The sequence below is a fragment of the Colossoma macropomum genome, unplaced genomic scaffold, assembly GCF_904425465.1.
Source record: "Colossoma macropomum unplaced genomic scaffold, Colossoma_macropomum, whole genome shotgun sequence".
Classification (NCBI taxonomy): domain Eukaryota; kingdom Metazoa; phylum Chordata; class Actinopteri; order Characiformes; family Serrasalmidae; genus Colossoma; species Colossoma macropomum.
The window spans coordinates 12749929-12767997 of record NW_023494802.1 but is presented as its reverse complement, the minus strand read 5'-3'; the positions used below and the strand labels follow the sequence as shown (position 1 = coordinate 12767997).

The 18069-nt window shown below is 41.7% G+C and overlaps 1 protein-coding gene across 3 annotated transcripts in view; it reads right to left on the bottom strand.

The window, feature by feature from the left end:
- The window catches only part of pax7b (paired box 7b), a 65104-nt gene that overhangs the window by 27707 nt on the left and 19328 nt on the right, over positions 1-18069 (bottom strand). For all 3 annotated transcript variants that reach the window (XM_036591531.1, XM_036591532.1, XM_036591533.1), the window contains exons 5-6: positions 9326-9525; positions 73-238 (exon numbers count right to left, since the gene is read on the bottom strand). In XM_036591531.1, the coding sequence (XP_036447424.1) occupies positions 73-238; positions 9326-9525 (366 nt within the window). The remainder of the gene's footprint in view (positions 1-72; positions 239-9325; positions 9526-18069) is intronic.

Here is an 18069-nt window from a genome sequence, read left to right as displayed (position 1 = left end):
AAAACACAGGTGTAAAATATTACATCATCACATTAAGGGTGATTGATTTGTGAGATGGGGGGGTGGACATACCCTGTGATAGTGTGGTGGAGGGGTAGGTGGGTTCTGGGAGCTGGTATGTGGGCAGAGTGGGCATGCCTGTTGCTGGAAAGCCTCCTGGTAACAGGTGGTTGAAGGCTGCAAGCTGATTGGCTCCAGCTTGCTTGCGCCACCTGGCTCGTCGATTACTGAACCACACCTGCAGACGAGAAAAGCATGATGATCGTACAGCATTACAAAAAGTAAAACAAGGGAGAGAATTAAATAAAAGTAGTAGTAATAATAATAATAATAATAATAATTAACACTTACAGTAAAACAACGCTTATAAAGGGTTTAAGAATGGATTAATTCTCAAATGCTTTCTAAGTGTTGTCTTATTGTAAGTGTTAATTATTATTATTAATATTATTATTAATAAGTTATAAAATTGTTATTTTATAACTGTTAATAAACAAATTAAAATGTGTTTATTAACAATCATGAAATACATCATAAAAAACTAAAACACACCACAAAAAAATTTAATAAGCAGTTATAACACGTAAATAAAAAGTGACCTGTTTTATATGATGAACATGGATATTTGATGAAGCTGACAGGTATAATGCTGAATAATGCAGAAGACATTTTGCTTCAGAAGGTCAGAAAAATCTGAGCTTTAACCCCTTAAAATCCCAGGCTAATTACATAATAAAGCTTATTATTCAGTAACTACAGGGACTTCAGTGCAAACTGCTTAAGCTATTCTTAGGTTACAGAAGTGTGTAATAAAACTTTGGGCCTGCCGGTCAGCCCTGGCCGGCAGAGGTTAACAGTATAAATGAATGTGAGCTCACTTCGTATTTATGTGTTATAACTGTTTATTAATGAATTTTAAGGTGTTTATGACCTACATAATCATCGTTAATAATTTTTTGTTGAACCAGTCATGAACACTATCAGGGTAGTCTTACTGCCAAGTGGTACCTAATAATAAAAACACAAAAGCAGTGAAAATACATGTGGCTTTACAGTTGTATCTCCAGAAAAAAACTAGAAAATGTCTACACAAACCTACGTTTTCCTGCTGCATTTATTTCTTAGGGAAAAATGAAAATTTGTAGATGTTATGATCAAGCTGGAAATGTATTAAAAACAGATAAAACAATGCCCAAGGGCAATGAAAAATGCCCAAGGAGCAGCTCAGCATTATCATGGCTTTAAAGTGCCATTGTATTGTGAGCCATTTAAAACCGAAGGCCAGCCAGTAACCTGCTGTATCAGGCCGGGGCCCAGGCCCTGCCCCTGTGTATGCAAAAGAGTGAATGACATTGATCTATGCCTCTGAGGAGCCATTCTTCAGACTTTAATACACTGGCAGTGCAGTTAATCTACTGTTGTTTTTCAAATGGGCTCGGCCATTGTGAGAGGTAGTGAAAGAGGGGGACAATGGCCCCTCGATGAATCAGGACACAAAAAGAGGGCGTCCCTTTTAAACAGCTCCTCCAGAATGACGCTTTCAGCCAGGGCATTGATCAAGGGGGCTAGAGCAGACATACTGTATGAGCACACACTCTTTCTCTGCCCCCTTCAGCCTCTTTGGCTCCTCTTGAAGCTTTGTACACAAAATAATTGAGTGAAAGCCTTTTCTTGCCAAGAGAATTCTATGTACATTCTTTGCAGCCTTATATTGAGTCTTTTGGGGTAACAAAAGAAAACACTGGACAAACATACACATGAGCACTTTCAGCAAAGCCACCGCTATCAACTTGAGCAAAAAGAAAGGTAACAAATCATAAAACGTAAAAAATGTGATGTTCACTCAGGACCGGTAAATCAAAATAAGCTTCAAAGACCAGTTCAAAGAGAAAAGAAATTAATTCTTTATGTTCTTTGCACTTCTAGGCTGGACTGAATCATTTAGTTGGAGAAACAGAACGATTAAGCTGTAATGTGCATCAGCCTAAAGGCACAGAAACACCCATCTTTGGAGTCATAAATTACCCTTATTAACCCACCAGGGGGCTAATTAATGGTTATTACTTGTGATTAGGAATTATCAGCATGTGTTAAATACCATGACCACATGACCAGAGAAACTCTGGTCAACATCAAAAGAATTTTTGGCTCTCAAGTCTCATTTCTTGTGTGTTACATCAGAAAAAAAGCACAAGGTTTGTGGTCACATTGTTTACCATCTTACAAACATCCCCCAAATACCGCACACTCCCACTAAAGTATTGTTCCCTATGCCAGTGTTAGCTCTGGCAACCCTAAGACTCTTTCCACAAAGCTACTAGTCCCACTTACACGACTTCCACTTACTCTACATGTAGTAGGTGAGAATGGGTCTTGGTATTAGTGAGAAGAGGGAAATAGCCCAGGGCATTAGGACGTGCATATCTCAGGGTAAGAGGCTAGAGTGACTGCTCCGGCACTCAGTGGCCCTCATAAGAAGCTTGGTGGAAGTAGGCCCTGCTCAATGCTCCACTCTGCAACCTGGTGACAAAGGCACCTTGAGCGGGGATTTTCTCTCTTCTGCTCTCTCTAATTCCCCATCTCCTCATTTGCCTGCCAGAGGAGGCACACGCAGCGCTCGACACAGCTGAGGCAAGTGGGGGCTGGGAAGTCATTTCATATTTCTCCAAAGAGTTCCCCTAAGAGTGAATGGGCGGTGTAAAGCAGGACATTTAAGAAGGAGGACAGCTCCAACTGTGGCTGAAGGACCAAGCTACTGTCTGGCATGGAGGTGTACATACATGAGAAGATACAAAATGCGATGCTGTGGCTGCAATATGCCCTCGCAATGCATCTGAAATGAACACTCAGTATAATAAAGTAGCTAATCAAGCAAATTGCACATAGGTCCACCTACTAATGCACTATATGCTCGTGAGGTGCAGTCAAACAGTGGTGCCTTTAGCAAGCTCAGGGGAAAATGCACGTTCAGTGACCAAGAGATAGCAATGTTAATATATGAAGTTCTTTCCCAGCAAAATGTTTTACTCCTGCCCAATGAAATAACACAGAAAGTCATTAGGTACATTTGGAGCAGTTCTGAGAGTTGAAACAGTGTTGTTCTGTTATTTTACAGTACTGTGCAAAAACCAAAATCCTTATGTATCTAATTTCCAGTTAAAATTGCCATTAAATACAGGTATTCATTTTTCAGTGTCTAGAAAAAAAAGTAGAGAACATATTTGACAGAAAATAACATAGAAGCTTCACAAACTAAATACACACACATTTTCTAAGCCACTTATCCTTCTGGGTCGCAGGGGGGAGCTGGAGCCTATCCCATTGGTCAATGGGCAAAAGGCAGGATACATCCTGGACAGGTCGCCAGTCCATCGCAGGGCACAAATTAAATATGATTTCAGTTTTTTCAGTATTTAGAGTGTCCACTCTTTGCCTTTATTTCAGCTTCCATTCTTTTTTGAGAGACTTGCTTTCAATTTTTGAAAGAAATCTGCAGGCATATTCCAAAGTTCAGTCTTAGAAGCTGGTTGCATTTTCTGCTTTTTACAATCCAAGTAATCCCAAACACATTCAGTGATATTGTGGTCTGGACTCTGGGGTGGCCAGACAATGTTCTGAGGGCACAAGCAGCTCCTCTGTTTAATTTGTAAATATTCTTTTCCCAGCAAAAGCTTCTTGACAGCTACACATCCTTTCACAACCACAGTGTGAATTGTCTTCTCACAGTGGAAAGATGCTCAGATTTGATCAGATCTGAAGCAACAATGGAACTTGATTTTCTCTCTCAAAGATGATAGTTTAACTACTGTTTATCTACTACACAGTGAAAAAAGTGCACAATTAACCTCATACGCCAGTTTCATACATAACACACATACTTTTTTGGCCTTCTTTGGCACCTGAGAAGCCTTAGCATGTCTGGCTCTTGGCATTGATAGACAAGAAGTGGAAAAATTCAATATACCCTCAATCAGCTGGCCAAGCAGAGTGAAGTGAGGGGAAGACAAGGAAGAAAGCAAAAATGAAAGACAAATCTGATTGTTCTGTGCGTTTCCACCTGAGAGATGGCAGTCGAGGCCAGCTGAGGTACGCTCCAGCACCCTCCACTCTCATCCAGTATCAATCAGCCAGGTCGTCCTATCAATTCCTCCCTCGCTCTCGCTCTCTGCAGCCACTGGATGGGGACTATATGTCTTCCTAGGATTACCGTGCATGGGTGGGGGTTAGTGGGCAGTGGGCACGCGGAACGTTGAGGAGTAAAACCTGGCTAACGTGATTGAATTTCACAGCAAAAAAGTAGAACATAGCAGTGGCTGAGAGGCGTAAAAAAGCCCCACATCAATCTCTGTGGCTGTGTGTAGACGGCTCATGGGCTGGCGGGCTAGGGCACAGCGAACCTGGCCTGGCCACTGCTGGGGTGATGTTAGGGGCAGGGCAAATACAGGGGTGTGAGGTCACAGCATGATAGGGGATAGTAAAAACAGGCCCCTCTCTAGGAATGCCTTCTGCAAACCTGATTTTACTGCACCCATATGTTACGGATGGATTGAGTAATGGGGGGAGTGTGCAGATGCACACACACACACACACACACACACACATACACAAATACACAGTCATGCCTCACCATTTATGTAAGGCTTTTCTTTTGTCGGATGTTCCCATTCTGCCTGTCTTGTTAGGATCAAGCAGAGGACTATTGGCTCCAGATTCTTCTGGGATCAATCGAGGCTCATATGATTCCCCAACAGGGGAGCTGACATTTGTGGCCTGGATGTCTTGTATCCAGACCCGATCAAAGAGTGTCAGACCAGACAGGGGAAGTGAAGACAGCACTGTGTCTGTCTGCGTGGAGCATGTGGAAGGACTAATATCATCCTGCTCTTACTCTCTGGCTATTTATCAAACGTATATCCAGTGTCATGCTTCCTGAATATGAATAAGTTGTATGCAAACGTTTGGACAGCCCTGGTCAAATGACATGTTTTGTTGATTTTCTAAGGAAAAATAAGTTTAGACATCCTCTACAGACCACACTTCTTCACATTTTAAAGCACAGTTACTGTTTCTTTTCTGAATTTAACATATTGGAAAAAAAAAATGGCATATACAAAGATCATGGCACATTTATGATGTTAGGTTATTATTTTCCAATAGTTACATTTAACAGACAAATGCCATGTTTAAGTTTGTTTACTGTGGAGGATGTACGTACTTTCACAATTACTTTTGCTTTTGCATGCAACAGCCATTTCCACATGATTAACACACAATTTTGTCCTTCATTTTATTTACTTTTGGCTTTAATTGGGCTGTGATGCATTCCATGCATATTGAAAGTGTATACATTTGAATCAAGTAAATTCAATGCATTACTTTTTTACCTTTAAATGGAATTTCACAGATTTTTTTTCAATATTTCTGCTTAAGTTATGGCACGTTATATTTTATACTTTTTCCAGCATGTTATTTTAACCAAATAAATATAATTTGAGCTCTAAAATTTGCAGAAAAAATACAATTTTAAGTTCCCTTTAGGGGATGCACTAACTTATTTTAATTTAGTAATTCAGCAAAATATTTAAAGTCCAACGTTTGCACACAACTATTGCACAACAACCAAATATAACAGTATTGCTTTATTTCTGCTTAGCTTACGGACTTTGACATAGAAACTTTAAGCATGACTTTCATATAATAATCAATTTAATGTCCCCAAAACTGCACAAAACAGACACTTTAAAAGTGAATTCCACTGATTTTTAATATTTCTGCATATGTAAATGCTTAAGATGTAAACAAAGCCATTAACAGTGGCTTGGCATGAAATGCTCTGTTCGAGTGTCTGAAGTGTTAAATGTCTCTAAACGCTACCTCACATACAGCTATTATAAGAAATTATTATTATTATGCTGCCTGATGCAAGATTTTGGCCATGCAGGGCTCTGTAACGGTTTCTGATTTACCACTATTTTACTGTAATAAACATTCCATATAAAAACTCAGAGGACATGTGTAGGTTCACTATTTGTTTCAGACAGCAAATGAAAGGACTATATCTGCACTGTAGTCATCAGCACCACTGTAAAGAAATCTGAGTTGCTAATTTTCTCTGCAACAAACCATCTCACATGAAAACACTCTGAATGACTTTGTTTACATTTTAATGGTTAAATTATGGTTAAATTATGCCGAAACTTTGAATAAGTAGAATCTAAATTAAGGACAATTCCATTTTAGTTATTGGTCTGATTAAACTTTAAAAAAAAAAGCAAAAAATTACATAGAAAATCTTTCATTTCTTCAGCACTTCTTTACCCTAAGTCTCTCTGACGTACTGTAATCAATGGGGAACTCTCCATGCTGTCACTACTGTGGACCAAAGATATAATTTCTCTGTCCTCTGAGCAGCTGGGGAATGGCTGAACTGTCACTGCTCACGGAATTCAGCTTAAATCTCCATCTGCTGGTAACAGCGCAGTCATGTTTCTAGAGCAGTGAAGGGGAAGACAGGTAGTCACGTTGTATGACCTGGAAGCACTTAGCCCTGTGGTTAGTCAGATATGGATCGCTTCCCTTCATTTGTCCTGCGGGGCTGTAACACAGCTGTAGCTCGAGAAACAGTAATTACTCAGTGACAGTGGCTGATGATAAAGAGGAGATAAGCAAACATAAGCTACTGCTCAGTACCACCAATATCCTCCCTTACCCTTTCACTACCCTGTGTCTTTCTTCAGAAACCCCCCACCCCCCCAGCATCTCTCTCTCTCTCTCTCTCTCTCTGACATCTGGATACTGTGTCAGCGCAGCTGTGCTCAAGTGGGTTGACACTCAGGCCATGGGGTCTGCCAAAAGGCAAGAGGGTCAGACACCTTCTCCACCACAAAAGCAATGACCCCAGCGCACTGGCATGTCCATCTGAGCCTGTGCTGGCCATAGACTCACAACGCACACACATAAACGACCGTCAGTACAGTTGTATGCAAAAGTTAAGGCGCCCCAAGCCAAGTTAAATGTTTTTTTGATTTTCTATGTGAAAATAAGTAGAAACATCCTCTACAGAGACATTTTGAGTTTGTTTGCTGAGTTTAACATATTGGGAAAAAAATATAAAACATGAAATGCAGCCTGTGCAAAAGTTATGGCACATTTAATGTTGTATGTTTTGTTTTCTCCCAGTATGTTAAACTTATTGGGAATTTTGTACTAAGCAAAAAAATAGAAAATGTGCATTAATTTAGTTCTCTGTAGAGGATGTGCTTCCTTATTTTCACTTAGAAAATCAACAAAACATGCAAATTGCAAACAGTACAAGCTCCCAACAGCCAATATGGTGGGATAGGGTGAAGTTGAAACAACAAACATAAAAGCATTGGGCTCCTTCTGCTCAGCTTGTTTCGATAGGGAAACTTTATGTATGACTTTGATAGACTAATCAAGGTAATGTCCCATAAAACGCGCCACAACCGTTGAGTTAAATAAAACTGCAGTTATGATTGAATCAACAGCTTCCACGTGATATTATTTAGCCAGAGAGCATGCAAAACATCAAAAAGCAAGTCAAAAGGCGAGCCCTTCACTTAGCACTAATGTTTGCCCACTTGTCTAATTTGCATCAGTTGCAGCAAAACACACAATAGGGCCAAATGCCCCATGGGGAGCTTTTCATTGGCAGGATATTCGGGTTGAGCCTCTAGTGTGGTGGGATCTGTAACATGGCCAAACAAAACTCTCTCTGCTAAACAGATCCGATCCAACTGCTATTGCTGAATGTTGCAGTGATATAGCACAGAACAAGCACCACAGATATTCTCCCTGAGTCATCTTTCCAACCAAAAGCATTCTATTTTGACTAAACGGTCCCTAAAACAATCCGTAACCTGCGGTTCAGAATCAGTGTAGGATTTGTGAAAGAGTTCTCAGAAATGTTTTTTTTGCTTCAAACCACGTGGCATCAACCGTAATTTTATGTGAGTGGGTGTAAGGCCCAGGAGACTAAGGACGAATGAAAGTTGGCTGGAACCTAATTTAGTCAGAGAAATAAAAGGGGGCTGAGGAGCGAAGGGGACAGCTGCAGTTTAATTGCGGAATTTGGTAATTATGACAGTCTGCATTTTTTCTCTACTGTGTGCCCAACATCAGACACTCTGAAATAAAATCCTTCTAAGTGAACAGTTTGGCAGACGATGGGAAACACTGTACCATCTAATAAACTTGCCCTCTTTTCCTATAAAATGTGGAAACCTATACGTAATGTCCAGTACTGTATCACGACCTTGTAAGACTAAAGGTTTCCAGGCCAAAATGCAGAGGTGTCAGAGAGGGGAAGCCACACAGCTGAGGTTAGCAGTCATGTTTTTCTTTTTTCTTTCTTTTTTTTTTCACTAGCTCTTGATTGATTAATGTTGCTTGTGGAGAAGGGCTTCCCAAGAGAGCGTGAGGGATCCTCTCTGATATGCAGCAAATTTTACAAGGAGCAGCGGTGGGCTTGAAAGTGGTGGGAAGAAAAGATCCCAGCCAAAAGCTGGAGTGAGAAATCCATCAGGAATGCACTCCTGCTCATTTCATCCCCCTCCCCTCGCCCACCACAGCTGTTGCTATAACTCTACTGTAGATTTTTCCCCCCGCTCGCTGTCCATACAGCCGGGGAACTGTCAAACACCACTGGAGAGAGAGGAGGTTTCCTAGCACAGCTGAGATTCAGCAAAGGTCAATCAAGTGGAGATAAACGGTCCACTAGCATCATTAATGTGCATTGGTAGATGAGCATAAAGAGCTTTCGTAAAATGGTAAAGAGCTGTGATCAAAGTCACTAACCGGACATAAAAAAAATCAAGGACGCTGCTCTCAACACTTCTTTTCTCCTTTTTAAAGTTTCTTATTCAGCAATTAAGTTACCCGCTGTTGAACGTCAGCCTCCAAAAGTGATGAAAAGAGCAGCGGCTAGTGTAAGAGCATGTTAAAAGATGAAGGGAGGCTTTAGTGAACTAGATGCCTGCTCATGTTTCTGCTTTCTGAAGTAAGGCTGGCACACAGGCCTGGTGTGTTTTTTCTACAGTGCTCTTTGAGATGAATATGTACATTACACCCAGTACCAAGCTGAGAACCACAGCTGTGCAGATCTAGTGACCTCCACACTCTTACTCTGCTCTCAGTGTGAAAGTCATCCCTACTGTGAAAGTCCTTATAAAGAGGGACAATCAGCCAAAATACTAAAGAATATCATATCTTACAAAAACACAGATGGAAACCACTGATGGAAACCCAACAGGCACATACAGGGACAGTCTACCAGAAAAAGAGAAATGGAAGAGCAGCGGGGTACCTGTACTCGGGCCTCGGTCAATTTGGTCCTCTGGGCTAGCTCCTCTCGGGTGTAGATGTCGGGGTAGTGTGTCCTCTCGAAGGCCTTCTCAAGCTCCTCCAGCTGCTCGGCAGTGAAGGTGGTGCGGCTGCGCCTCTGTTTCCTCTTCAGCGGCAGGTCCGGCTCCGAGTCCACATCCGAGAGCTCATCCGCACGGCCCCCTGTTACAGCCAAAAAGAACAAGAACTGAGATGGTAGGAGTCACTGTGGACATTTCAGTTGTAGATGATGACAATATAATGTAAAAAAAAAAGCCAAAACTGAAAAGATACAGGCAAAAACACACCTTTAACTCAAAAAGGAACTTTATATTGTGACATTGTACCTTCCATATTTGCTTATCTTAGCAACTAATGATGTATAGATAGCATTTTCCAACAGTCCTTCCTTAAGGCAACATGAAATCTCCACCATAACAAATGAAAGGCATATAATTAAATATGATTTTCTTTGTTTTCTCAATTTCAGCACTTTTGAGCCAAGACTTTCTATTCATTACTCTACCTCATGGCTAGGCTACTGATGGCTAACATTAGATGACTTAACTAGCTGGCTAGCATGCTCTTGAATGCCATTTATGTCAGATTTATCACCAAAACATTCACTTTGCTTAGAAACTCTATCACACGCTGACACAGACTAAGTTAACGATCCTCAAATTTATGTCAGAACATTGCTTTAAAAATTAAAAGGAAAGTCCAAAAGGAAGGGCTAGCAAACATTACACAAGCTTGTTTGCTAACTACAGAGCTACTTACCCTGACTTTAGATAATGATAATACTTTAAGTTCTATATTTATCTGTCTAAAGTAATATTGTACCTAACATTATCAAATTACCAAGTTAGTAAGAATATATTTAAATTTACCACCACAATCAAAAAGTATCTACAATGACAATTCAGTTCTCCATTAAACTTGTTAGACTAGCAAGTCCTATACATGTAGCTATAGATGTAGCCCTGCTACAGTCAACCAGCCCAGCATTTTATACATGCTTCAAAATATGGACAAATAACAGTGGAATGCTGCAAACTGTGCAGAAACAGCCTATAAATAGTGATTATTTTACTGTGTAAAACACAGTTAATGCAAGCGTGTGATGATTTCATCATGCACGATCATAACCCAAAACTATAGACTCTGAAGATATTTCTGATTCTGTACTCAAATCATGCCCACATTAGTCCCTTTTGGGGAAAATGAAAGGTGTTTTAGAAAATCGCTGCTGTAGCACCCTGCAGGAGATAAAACGTGTACATTGTCGATCCGAATGTTACCGGATTTTCTAAATTATGAGGATGCTAAGGATGTTTGTTCAGTCAAAACATGAATATTGCTACATCCATACTCCTGTCCATGAAAGAGACGTATCATGATAATAAGTCTACCACTTATTAATAACACTATTCTATGATAACATCAGCTACTGAAGCTGTAGGCTACTACTGTCAAAGCAAATTCACTACCAGATTTGATGAAGCTTACTGGTTTGCGTGAGGTATTTTAGTGAGGTTGCCAGTCTTATTATGTCATTTCAATGTGCAGCAGTGCTTGTAGAAATACTTGTCATTCATTTTCCCATAGAGAAACCCAGCTTAGACTCCTGGGTATAATACCAACCACACAGTGACGACACGATTTCAGAGGTCTATAAGCGAACGGCTGTTAGGTACATTAGCCTTGCTTTAAGGCAAATGAAAGATGCAAACATATCCATTACATTTGCGGTGAGGTGACAATTGTGTAATTTTGATTTCTGGCAATACTAAAAATCGATACAATAGTGCCATGTAGCAGTCCCAAGCAGCTCCAACATATTTCTTACCAGCCAGCCTTAATGAACAGCTTCATAATCATATAATTTCCTCATGTCAGATTTCAAAGCAGTGGGGGGATGCTGGGAATGTAGCGAGAGGGAGGATGGACGACAAGGAAACTGAAATGATAACGGCTTCATGTGGCTCTCAAGCAAATATTATTGCAATGTGTGGTTATTTATATGAGAAAGGCTTTTTGTAAATGCAATCCTGCGTATGTACACATCCCAACTGGCCCTGAGGCCATGGAGTATGTGGGGAGAGTTAATCTTAGCAGACCACCTTAGAGATCCATGTAGCACTATTCTTCTGCAAAGAGCCAGGGGCACTGAAACAAAACTGGCACTGCCTAAATATTTGCAGTATATTATTGTGTTTGTTTCATTAAAGCGGCCGCACAATATGTCCTCACTGCTTTTAAAGCACTGACAGCAGATTATCTGTCAAACGCAGCTATCCATGTCAATTACAGATAACGCTCCATCGCTATTCGGTGGCTTGTTGGAGGAGCGCTTTGAAATGGAAGAGAGAATGAGACCAAATCAGTCAACTGATAGAAACAAGACGAGTGTGGGTGGTTATTCGAGGATGGGTTGAATATACAAGAAATTACAAATTAGCATATCGTTCATATGGGTGACAATAGCCGCATTTGAAAGTCTTTATTTGTTTCATCTGTATTTACCTCTGCTGTCTGCTGCTATTTACTTCTGATGTCCACGTGTTTATTAATGGGATGTTTTTCAAGGTGCTTTCCAGGTTTTAGGAAAAGTGAGGCGGGCAAACACTCTGGTAACAAAGCACACTAGTGTTGGCAGTTAAATACAGGAGGAACAGCTCCACCAGTGGCTCCCTCAAAGATAAATCTACTTTCTCTCCATTCTTTAGGGCACATCAGGAGCTTCCAACCATCCCACAGAAGGCAGAAAAGGTCTTAGAGCCCATCTTTATCATTTCATTTGAGTTTATTCCTTATTTATTTCCAGTTCGGGCAGCGCTGGGCTGATCCTCTGAAAATCCCCCTGGCAGCATCGGGGGCCCAGCGCTGCAGACGCAGGCCTTAATCCAGGCCATGACTCCCCCCTCCCAAATTTAAGCCATTCCACATTAGGGACGGCTGAACCCCGGCTCCTTATTGGCCAGCGCTGGCGGGGGCTTCCTGGGTTGCCTCTTCTGGGTGGGGGGGCCTGATCTGCTCCACGGCAAGCAGGCTGACCTGTATCGCACCCACTTCTCCACTCTGCTCTGCTTGGCCCTGGGCCTACGGCTCATCCCTCTCTCATTCTATCTCTTTCTCTCCCTGTGTCTCTTTCTCCCAGCCCAGAAGCCGCGAGTGACACGCCTCTACTTTAATGACGGTTATTATTTTCGCCGCTCTTTGTGCCGGAGTTCGGCGTGGAAATGCCCAGCAGGAGAAGGGTTCGGCGGAGGGCTAGATTAGGGTTTAAAGGAGCCATCTGCCCATAAGCTGCAGGCAAAACGATTGTGCCGAATGATACAGTTTAATTAATCTGGGACAGGAACGGATGGCTCTGACCTTGCCTGGCTCTTCCTGCTTAGCGGCAGTGGACTGGATGGACTGCAGAGAGCAGGAACTGCATTCAAACGTAGTCATTATTGTGACCCTTTCACCCTTACAAAAAAACAACAGATAATTAAAAAAAACGGTAACATTAAAGAGCAGCTTCTTACTTGATATAATTAGAGCAACCTGTCAGTACAAAATGAACTGGCTTTTCTGGCTGGATGCAATGCGAGAGGGATTTGCGAGGTATTTCAGGGATGATGATGACAGCAGCTCCTGTTCACTCCTGTTCTGATTCTGAGCTTGCACTGCCAGAGGGGACAGCAGACAGGTGAGAGTGAGGTTGAGCAGTGTCGGAGAAATACAGATAAAATGGCCAATGTTTAGCTCGGGAAGGACAGCTCCAGTGCTGCAGGGCCACAGCGTAACATAGTTAGTATTCTCCCCCCTCTGACCCATCACATCAACTAATTATCGAGCCTTTACTGAGTAAGATAAAGCAGAGAAAACACTAAAGTGTGCAGTCTGGCCCTCTGTGGCCTCAGTTCTAGGAGTGTGACCCTCTTGTGTTCTCGTTGTTGGTGATTTGAAACTGCGTCCATGTCACGATTAAGGTTGCACAGATTTGTTGATGTGGTTTAGGACACAGTATGACTCACCATAAACTATAACAATGAACAAAACCTTGACGTGTAGCTGAACGCTGCAGGCTGCCTCTTCAGACAACAGGGTTTGTATTCACAAACCACCTCAGGAGTCGGACTGCTGATCTAGAATCAGTTTTTGTGACAATGACCGTCATAAATTTAGAGGAATCTGACCCCAGATCAGGCCTGTAATTTAGGACTGCTTTGTGAATACCAGCCCTGGTGTTGTCTGAAATGGCTGCCTATAGTAGTGAAGTTTGGATCATTTTTATAGTAAGTCATAATGTGCCATAATGAGTCTGTGTGACCTTAATGAAGACCTGGATGCATTTTGAGCAGGTTAAGAGAAGTTTTGGCAGAGTATTTTAGGGAAACAATATGGGGCTATTTGGGTGACTACTGAGTTTCTAGTGTTTGTTAGCAATGTTAGCAGTGTAGCTTTAGGTTTATACTAAAGAAGGAAATTTGAACACCTGAACATGCCTTGGCTATAGGCATAAATTAGATTTTTTGCCAAACTATTCCTTGGCCTTTCCAATAGTTATTGATTAAAGACTTTTTGTCAAATGACTGCCAATTCAAAGATTGGTTCTGCTGATCCAAGCCACAAAAATGCTCATCGGTGCTCTTCTCAGATGGTTCTTGGCCTGGTAATAGGTCATTTGATTGGTATAGAACCTTTTTATTAAGTGGAGGCTCTACACTTGCGCATGGTTCAAGAACGATCAATTGAAAGGTTTTTAGGGAACCAGTTGTGGTTCTTTCTATCTCTTTTCTGGGACGATATGTTTAAGAATGTGTATGCTTATTCTGACGCTCTGTTATCACACTGGTGTAGTCACAACAGCGCTCAGAAAATTCAAGGGCAACCCCAGATTATGAGACTCATATGTGCTAGTCTTTGTTTGTTTGTATGTTTCTATGTGGAGAGCCTATGTGGAAACAGGCCGGGAAAAAACAAAGTTCCAAGCGCCGTCTAAATAAAAGAGCAACAATGAGGGAGACGTCAAAGTGGCTGCGACTTCAGGCCAGCGCCGCAGTTTAATTAAACAAGGAATTACGGGATTACACAGAGACTCTCATTACAGGCCACTTGAGGAGTCTTCTGGTGGCTGTCTTTTTGTCTCCCAGAGCTCACGCTCCACAGTTCTCAGCGGATTACATGTGGCCGTAGGACATGAGGCCGCATTAATTAAATCAATTCCTCTGCCTTTTCTTTTTACAAAGATGCCTTTTCCCCAAAGTACCCCCTCCTCCCAAACAGCGAGGTAAAAATATACTCGTATACAAACAGAGGGACCCCATACATGGGCTGCATATCCCTTTGTTGATTTTAGGAGAGATTGCGACAAAGCGATTTGCCTTTAACTTGCCATGACAACACTTGAGGCCAGCGCAGTGGTCTATAGATCACTTTCCAAAGGCACCTCCGAAACCTAGGGGTGGCCGTGAGCTTTCATTTCAGAGACAGCATGGAATTTATTTGTTCTCTTCTACATGCTGCTGGATTTAAAACGAGGGGAGAAAATCCACCAATATCCAGCTTTGCTTTGCATCACCAACCCACATGGTTATCTGGGCAGATTTGGTCCGAGTCAGAGATTGGTCTTCTTAATGTTTGTGATCACCATGCCTCAACTTCTCTCTCTTTTTCTTCACCTCCTCCCCACACGAGTGAATAAATAACCAAAAAAGAAGAAAAAAAAAAAGAGTAGAGAGACAAATCTAAGCAATGCAATTTGGAGGGGCCAGAAGCTTGGAGAGGAGCGCATGCATGACTGATGAGTATGTATTCTGCCACATCTCATTCTGCCCTGGTCACAACAATTACAATGTCATTTAGCTGCCATATCACAGCACACGAGGAGCACCTCGGCCGGGCCTGTGCCGCCCGATAAAAAGAGAATAAGTTTGACAGCACGCTCCTGCTGAAGGTCAGCGTCTCCCTGTCTCTCTCTCCCTCTCTGTCTGTCAGTATAATGAAGACAGGATTATGGTAATGAAACAGACGCTGATGCAGATACGCAGCCTAAACCTGAACCTCATCTTTGTCTCGACGAGAGATCCCACGATTGGCGTGCTAAGGGTCCCATCACGCAAATGGGACCATGGCAAGTTCCCAGATATGACGAATGTGCTACGGCATTAATGGAACGGAGCAAAACATATGCTGCCTTCGATGGTCGCTGATAGGTACCAGTGACGCTGGAAGCGCTGCTGTAGAACAAGGAAAAAAGGTGAACAGGACAAGATACATCAGATTTTATAAATCCATTAGGAGCTCAGCCTAATCTGCCTCGGAAATAATGAGGAACACTCTGATTACAATAAAATGACAGATGTAATTCCGTTTAAAAGTTCAAGGGATGTTGATAAAATGCTCAAGCGTTTATCGGGAAACGAGAGCTTAATTAAGAACACATTATTCCTTCGACGTCCTTCAGGGTTCACTGTTTTGTCAAGTATATGTTTATAGGAAAATGACTGAACATGAGCTCAAGATCAAGCTAATTGGCAAAATGATCTAAAAACGAATCAGCCATGTTTACTTCTTTGCGAGACAACCTTCCTCACATCCAAAAGACATTTATATACATAATTCACTGCCTTGTCGCATTTGGAATCATTTGAATCCTATTAATTATTCAGGCTGGTTGCTCCCAACGGAACTGACATAACTTGTATCACTCAGCTGCACATAGGGACAATTAATTATATCACCATCAAAGAACTGCGCTAATGTTTCAGAGGCATAGCTTCAACCGCTAGCGGGTTGTAAAATCACACAGTGCCCGACAGATTAGCCGGCAAAGTGAAAAGCTGTAACAGTCCTACTTCACATTCACAAAGCGCATTCATTATACAAAGTGTCTGATTGAACTTTGTCAGCGCCGGCGTGTAAGGCGCGTTAAGAGCGGCTGAGCCCAGGATGGTGATTAACTGCTATGGGCGAAGAATGACTGGGGGCCAAAGAGGAGTCATGACCACCCAACACAAGCTCCTCTCTTCCATCCTCCTCGCCAACCTCCGACACCAGCGAAGAGACCAGCAGATGGGATATTCATCATCACGGCCACACTCGGCCTCTTTCCTCCTCTCAGGCCTCTTTTCATTCTCGCTCTCGTCCAGCCTCTCCTGCCCCGGTCTCTCTGGAGCGCTTTGGTCAGCTAAAAGGCCTGAGGAAATGTAGCCCTTCACAGCTGCACATTCCTAAAAGGGCACTGCACTTAGCACGGTGGCAAACATTTACACATTTGTCTTCATCAGGCCTGGCAGTCTAAACAACATTAGAACCACATATTAGCTGAGCTGCACCATTGCTCTCCTCATTTCCAACAGGCAGTGATTAGCAAATTAGAGCAATGCTTTTGGCTCCGGTTAACTATGCATGGGACATTAATGATGTTGGCCATTATTTCTAGACCTTAAGTGACTCTTCAGAAGACCACCCCTTGTTTTGAGCTAATTCTAACACAACTGTTTGTAAAGAAGGAAAACAGATGGTGTTCTTCCATTCCGTGTAAACTCACAACAGAGGAAAATCCACTCATTACAACTGAATCGTCCTCAGGCCAGCCTGGCAATAAATTAAAAGGACCACTATCCATTTCACTTAATAGATACGATGCCAGAATAACCAAAAAAACCCAACTTTCTCAACAAACCTGTAATCCAACTCCAAACTCTCTCCAGTTTCTCTCCTTTTGTTTTCACAGTTGTTCCACCATCCTCTTTATTGGTCAGTCAGAGAGCGAGGGAGAGGGAAGGAACACTGTACAAACAGACTATTATAATCTCCTATCTTTGACATGCATCTGCTACAGAACAATCCATGCGGCTTCAGGGCTGGATTGAAGCCGACCTGCCTCTCCTAAAGTCTGCAGAGGATTTGAGGTAGAGATAGTGCTCCTCTGAAGTGCAGCAGCGGCAGAAGACACAGGAGCACACTGGCTGCAGGACATGCACTTGATTATGCAGATCCACATAGCACAATTAAGGCAGAACACAGAATGAGGCTGGAGAGCATGGGTGAAACTGAGAGGCGAATTCAGGCAGAAATGAGCCAGTTTGTTCTGTTTTAGAAATGCCACACAATTAAGGAAATAGGGGTGTGGCTAATAAAACAGCTGCACATCAATATGTGCAGTAGATGCTTATGACCGTATCAAGCAATATCTATAGTACATGTTTATAACAATACCCACTGATATCTAGAGGACATGTTTTTAACAATACCCATCGTAGATGTGAATAACAATATTCATCAATATCTACAGTAATGTTTATAACAATACCCATTAATATCTATAGTAGTTGTTTATAACAATACCGTTAATATCTACAGTAGATGTTTATAACAATACCCGTTAGTATCTACAGTAGATGTCTATAATAACACCTATTAATATCTATAGTAGTTGTTTACTAAAATACCCGTTAGTATCTACAGTAGATGTTTATAACAACACCTATTAATATCTATAGTAGTTGTTTATTAAAATACCCGTTAGTATCTACAGTAGATGTTTATAACAACACCTATTAATATCTATAGTAGTTGTTTATTAAAATACTCGTTAGTATCTACAGTAGATTTTTGTAGCAACACCCATTAATATCTATAGTAGTTGTTTATAGCAAGACCCATTAATATCTACAGCAGATGTTTATAACAATACTCACTGATATCTAGAAGACATGTTTTTTATACACA